Below are 7,068 nucleotides of genomic sequence, written 5' to 3'. Positions count from 1 at the left end.
ATATTTTTCACTATTAGAGATGTTTATGATCACTGAAATCAAACAGTACTTATATTTTATTGTTCAAATTATTAATTTCCATATAGAACTGAAGTGTTTCTAGTCATCCTGGTGTTTTTAATACACAAAAATGCATTTTTCACATTTTAAAAAATGCATGTGTATTTGAGAAGTACCGGTAGCGGTTATTGATTCGAGTTCTAGTCTATTTTTAAGGATATTTTCCAGTTTCATTGTTACAGACTCTTCTTTCACTCTATTGTAACTTTATCCAAATGAGTTACAGGTTTGTAAATTAACTAAACTTAGTGTCCACTTTCTGTGGGTTAAAACTAGGCTCTGCGCCTTTAATGTGCATACGTGTGCAGAAAACATTAATCTTGAAAATAAAACTTATTAAAAATATGGATATATATATATTTAAAGTTGCTTGGCAGCACGACTGTCTGCACTTACCACTGACAGGGCTTAATATTTAATTTTAAAATTAATTTTTTCCTACAGTTTTGATCAAATAGTTTTAAAACTTGGTGGTATATGATTCTCCGGGTCAGTATCCACAAACTAATAGATAAATTAAGATTTTATGTATTACTGATCAGATGTAAAAAGACATTCAGACAACTCTGTTCCCAAGTAATGGAAATCAGTATGTAGTAAACCATGAAAGTAAGTTGTGTGTGCATGTTTTTTGTAAGTTTTGTTTGATTATTTATTTGGTGTGTTATTGATGGAAGTGGATGCCATAGGATTTTAATAAATAATACAAGGTATATAAAGTGATATTTATCAATAGTTTTATTTGGAAATACACTGAAGACAAGGAGGTAATTTATGAGGATAAATATATTTTCCCTTCTTTATTACAGATGGAAAAACAACTGATCTTTTGACCAACTCATGCAAAGAACTCCTAAGTAAAGCCAGTTCTGTATTGTCAAATGTAGCAGAAACTGTTTGCAAAGGAACCATTAGTGTTGGAAATCTAAAAACTGTTTTGTCAGAGAAGAAAAATATTCTAATACTCATAGCAGCAGCTGAAGCAAACTTTTGTCATCCATTAGCAAAGAAAACCGATGAAAAGCACTTGGACAGAGTGCTCGAAGCAAGAGCAAAGGAGCTGAACGCTTTTGATGTATATTTGCAACAGGCACAGGATCTAATGAAACTGTGTGCACATCTGTCATCAGGTATTGGTTTCATTTATTCCAATTACCAGCGCTTGCGTGATGCGCGATCGGTTTAGGATCAATCCCTGTTAGTGGATCCATTGGGCTATTTCTCATTCCTGCCAGTGCACCACAAGTGGTATATCAAAGGCTGTGGTATGTGCTGTCCTGTCTGTGGGAAAGTGCATATAAAAGATTCCTTTCTGCATTAAAAAAAATGTAGCAGGTTTTCTCTGATGACTACTTGTCAGAATTACCAAATGTTTGACATCCAATAGCCGATGATTAATTAATCAGTGTACTCCAGTGGTGTTGTTAAACAAAACAAACTTCTTATTCCAATTACTAATAGTTAACATTATAATACTGATTTAATGTGATCAGATATTTACAATTGACAGTTTGTCATCATAACAAGTTTTATTAGAAAAAGAAAACTTAAATCGTATTTTTATGAAATACGCATGTTAATTGTTTGAAACCAACAAGAAACTATGAATTTGGAAATGGGCTTGCTCACAAAATATATTGACCATATGTTTAAAGAGTTGGGGTTAAATGCCAATCTAGACCACTAAACTAATATATGTGCAAAGCTCTGGGAAGTTATCTTAAATTGTTTTGGAGTTGTGCTCCAGAATCAGTGAATTTGGCTATTTGTTTCCTGATAACAGAAAATTAAAAAAAAATGAAAACCCACTCATAGCACTAGCTACTAAACTATTGAAAATTTAAAAGTCTATCTTTTCCTACATTTTTAATTGGATAGTTCTGCAACTTGGTACTGTGAGGCAGTTTTCACGAACTAATAAATCTTTGGGAAGTTTAAGATATTTATTAAAAACATTTTTTAAAATAAAAATGTTGCATTAGGCGGACTTTACATTTAATGAATTACATGAATCTACTACTGATAAAATTGAAAATTAAATAGCAGAGCTCTACAGGCCATTATATGCCTCTTGTTTAAAGCTTTTCTTGACGAAAAATTATCAACAATACTATGGTGGATACAGCTGAAATTTTAGCTTGAAACCTCTTAGTAGTAAAAAAAATAAGTACTGGAAATAACAGCTAGATGACAACCTTTTCCACACCCCGTCTGATCTGACAGTGGTCATATAGTATCATACGTCATGTAACTACAAAAAAAAACCCAACCCTTAAATGAAAACAAAATATCTCATACATGTAGTTCTTGTCAAAAAGCACCTAGAAATGGTAAATAAATAAATAAATTGTGTTCCTGTTATTAAAAAAATATTTTGTAGAATACATTTTATTTGTACTACATCAGTTTTCCACTGTGCCTTTGAAAGTGATAATGTTCTTTTCTGTATAAAGTAACTACACGTATAATGACAAAAGCTATATTGTGTTATAATGCAGTGGACATCAGCCTTCTTTCTTTTCATACACCTACCGTAAAACCGGAAATTTTCGTGGTCTTAATTTTTCGTGGTTTGGGGTATAAAAACATTTCAAGGTTTATATTTGTCATTTGCCAAATCTGAATTGAAAGAGATTTTATTTTCAAGTTTTAGTAAGTCTAGTCTACTTGTTATTGTTGATTAAAGTTTCACCTCGGCTGCCAGTTGTTCAGTACCACCGACGTGTAAAGTTAAACAATAGAGCACTCAGCTATAGCCCAAATGGCCACTGTGATACCCCGTATGCTATTCGCAAAACAACTGATCACAGTCTTTGATTTTGTGTAAAGCCAATTACGACAATTGTGTGAACAAACCACTTAAAGGTAGAGTAAACTCAAACAAGATGCATACCCGGACCACCAACACATACTGACACTTTAACAAATGAAACACGCTTAATTTTAGAATTAATAAAAAAACATGATTATTCCTGCTAACTGGGGGCAGCCATTTTGTTTCATTTTTGAGACGTTCGGTGGTATAGCTTGGGGCAAAGTGACGTCAGCTCCGTCCATCTCCTCTATACACAGTGTAAACAAACGCTCTAATTTACGACAAGGCGCTTCGCTTTCATCAACCTGACTTGTAAAACAACATAAATGACTTGATTGTATAATAAACTATTTAACTAAATATATTTCAATTTGCATCAATAGAACGAAATGAAGTTATAGTATTTTTCTTTTTTTAAAATCCAAAGAAAAAAATGCATATTATTAGGCCTATTGGTAAGGTACGTTCGAGCAAAACGACCACTCATGATATTCAAGTGATACTTTTCTTTTCTTTGGGATGACGTAATTGGTCAGTTTTGTTATTTTAGATGGGAAAGTCTACTTAAGCAAGGGTTTTATAGAATTACTTACAGTAATAACGCAGGGTGGCTGGTAATCTCCATTACGAACAGAGGGGTATCCGTGCGGTTATAACACGTACAATACCCTGTGATCGTAATAAAAGAGGCATCGCTTTTTAGTGCGTCTAGGCACAGTGTCTGAGGACCGTCTAAGTATACACCTGCTAATCAGGAACCACAGGTACAGGCCATGGAAAGAAAAGACCAATTAACCAAGAAAACACTCCGAATATTATTTCAGTACATGGGTTAATTTATGTACAAACCATAATAGTTATTTCAACATTTTGACAATGGTGGTTTATTTTGTATTGAAAAATAATATATAATTGTTACTGGCTTACTGGGATGGCTATTATTACAGAACATTGCGATGCATCCGCAAAAATCAGGTATGTTTTGTTTCTTCAGTTCGAAGACTAATTACGTAACCACCAGCTCGCCAGAGGGCGTATTCACTAGGATGGTACAAAATGGCTACACCCATTATATATAATAGCCGTCACATTTAACCTTTTTATTAATTAACTATAAGATTATACTTGTTGATATTAAGCAATAATGTGCATTATATATCGTTGAAAATGCATACCTGGCCAAATGCCTTAATTGTCCCCTCCTTTAAGGACGCCCTGAAGTCTTGAGTTCACCATATGGTATTCAAAACAGGTTTCCCTGGCTATGAAAGAAGGCGAAGGTATAACAGACATCAATATCGACATGCGTACTTCGGCGATAAAACCAATTTATGCAAGGTGGATTATAAAAGTTATGGCAGAATTGAAAACACTGCAGGAAATGCAGTGCGGGCGGTCCACGTTGATAATTAACTGTTTTATGTATCCAGTACGTCCGAGCAGTACATGGTTATCTGTAATGTTTATTTATTATTATGTGTATAACTGTGCAGTTTGTGATACTAACAATCAAAGACAGACATTGACAAAAACAATATACAAAATTTAAAAATATTTCATTATATTCTACAAATAGTGAGATTCACACAATAACTTTAAAAAAATTCTAACTTGTTGTCTTGACTATACTATTCTCTTGCCGTATCCGGTGGACTGTACATGACAGGAAATAAAATGTTCCGGTAAATTGTCAGTGTGTTATGGTTTTCACAATAAATATTTTAGATAGAATTTGTTTATGTTTTCAAATATTTTCAAGGATTTGTATTTTTGATACTGACAACTTACCCTCGAAACCCACGAAAATAAAAATCCTTAAAAATTTCCAGTTATACGGTATATCATCTTCCACAGCACTCTTATCTGTATTTGTTATTACTAGTGTTACTAGTGATGGACATTTGTTGTAATTTCATCACCGATCATCAGTTATAACATGTTTGCACCAACTGATCAGCTTTTATTTTGATAACACAATCGGTTAGTTTAATCTAAGCCCTTCTTATATTGCTCAGTGTACAGATCACCAAACTCACTAGCTGTCTGGATAGACAAATGTGAAGAGCAAATTGCAAAAGCTATTAATGAAATTATCATAGCTGGTGATCTAAATATAGACTATCTGAAGTCCCCACCAAGAAGATGGCTTCAGTGTTTTGAACAGATAATTTAGAGCCACAAGAATCACATCTGAGTCAGAAACATTAATAGATCACATTTATACCAAGCCAAAACATATCTATGAAACTCAAGTACTTATACCTGCCATTAGTGAACTAGAGGAACACTTATATCTGCCATTAGTGAACTAGAGGAACACTTATATCTGCCATTAGTGAACTAGAGGAACAATACAGTGTTCAACAAAGTCCAATCATATTACAATAACATATAGAGATTTCAAAAATGTCAGGGAAAATGTTTTTCTAACTGATCTAATGAAATAAAAAATGAAACAGTATGTAATGCTGTTTTTCAAAAATGGTATAAACTCTTTAACAAGATCTTTAGTAACCATGCACCAATCAAAACAAAATAAATACAGCAAGGTACAGCTCAAACCTTGCTGGTTAACCTTAGAAATTAACAAAGCTCGCCATTTGCGTGACAAATTTCACAAGCAAAAAGACTGGGAGAAATGTGAGCTTTGGAGAAACAAAGTTACCTCTTTAATAAAGAAAGCAAAGGAAAACTACTACAAACAGGCCATTGAAGAAAATCAGACCACAGGTCATGTTTGGAAATATCTAAATGAATTGAATTCCAAGAAACATACAATCCTCCCATTTCTAACACACTTTATAACAACATAGGTCATGGTTGAGTGAACTGCTAATCCTATACCTTCTACCTAGTATGCAGTAATGGACTCGCCTTCTATTAACAATTAACACACAAGAACAGAACATACATTCACATCACATTATTACAAATTATCTATTTACTATGTGATGATAGACAGCAATTTGTCACACATTATGACAATAAAAACACATACATGTATTATTATAAACATAATTATCATAACTACAGATTCAATGTCTGTTAAAATTAAAGGTGCAATATCATAGTTGCAAGTTGCATATTTTGCTACACATTATAAAATAAAAACACAAATTATCATAAACTACAGATTCAATGTCTGTTAAAAAAACCTTGACAACTATGTTAGCTTGTCTGTGTTATTTTTACATTATTTAGAATTTCATTTCCGATTCGTGAGTACTGGCTTATTATGGCTTACTACTGTCATATATGTGATATTCACACTGTAAATGTTTATCACATGCACTTGAATTTTTAATTTAAACACATTATTTTCCCGATTTGCAGTATGCATAGCAATTTACAAATGCATACATGTATTATATACCAATGTGATTGGTTTGATGGAATAAAATTGAATTGAACTGATCAGTTGAATGGACTAGACTGTTCCACTAAGGTTATAGGGGTTTGCTTAATTAGTTCCTAAGCTGACTGTATAAGAACTGGGAATATGCAGGTGTGTTAAATATATTAACGAAAGAAAAACTCTTGAAAAAATATTTGACAACTTAAATATTAAATTTAACCCCGTCAAAATATTTAACCCGCCCCCCACTCACAAACAGGAGGTGGAGCGGGCTATTTTGACATATGTAACTGATACTAAATTAAATGTATAATAAGTAGCTGGCACATAAAATTAAAAATTATTTAAAAGTCTAAGTACGGTCCGAGGACTCTACTAGTTTACTCAATCAGGAGCCTGCCTTTTTTTTTTTTACCCCTACCTTTATGGTGGCCGACAGATGGCTGGTGGCACACTTGTCTCCGGTGGTATTTGCTCCGGCTATACTCTCCCGTGCGACAAACCATAAAACTATTTTAACTCCTTTTTTATGAAAAATCATCTTTTTTAATTAATTTACTAATGATATATTTTTAATCCATTTTAGAATCACCAAACAGCCTCCACACATTATTTCCCTTTTATTTCACTCATCTAGCGCATTGACTGGAGAATCACAACAACCACATTCCTCTCTTTCTTTTTTTTTCCAGAGAAGGAATTGAAATCCAGCCAATCGCAGCTCTCTATTTTTATCCTCCTGTTGTTTCTTTAACACTGGCTTCTTAATGCAGAACGGCTCCAGCTAGGGATTGAGATTCAGCCAATCGCAACACACCATTCCTTACTGAGTGTCGAC

General features: G+C 33.3%; 1 protein-coding gene across 1 annotated transcript in view; it reads left to right on the top strand.

Annotated features, from left to right (window-relative positions):
• The first annotated feature begins 740 nt into the window (after positions 1–740).
• LOC121372411 (E3 ubiquitin-protein ligase RNF213-like) overlaps positions 741–7,068 on the top strand; it is a 49,019-nt gene continuing 42,691 nt past the window's right edge. Inside the window, exon 1 of the mRNA XM_041498717.1 lies at positions 741–1,190. Within this exon, the coding sequence (XP_041354651.1) occupies positions 1,163–1,190 (28 nt within the window). The 5' untranslated portion in view covers positions 741–1,162. The remainder of the gene's footprint in view (positions 1,191–7,068) is intronic.

This window comes from Gigantopelta aegis, chromosome 4, assembly GCF_016097555.1.
Source record: "Gigantopelta aegis isolate Gae_Host chromosome 4, Gae_host_genome, whole genome shotgun sequence".
Lineage (NCBI taxonomy): Eukaryota > Metazoa > Mollusca > Gastropoda > Neomphalida > Peltospiridae > Gigantopelta > Gigantopelta aegis.
This window is presented reverse-complemented; position numbering and strand designations above follow the sequence as displayed.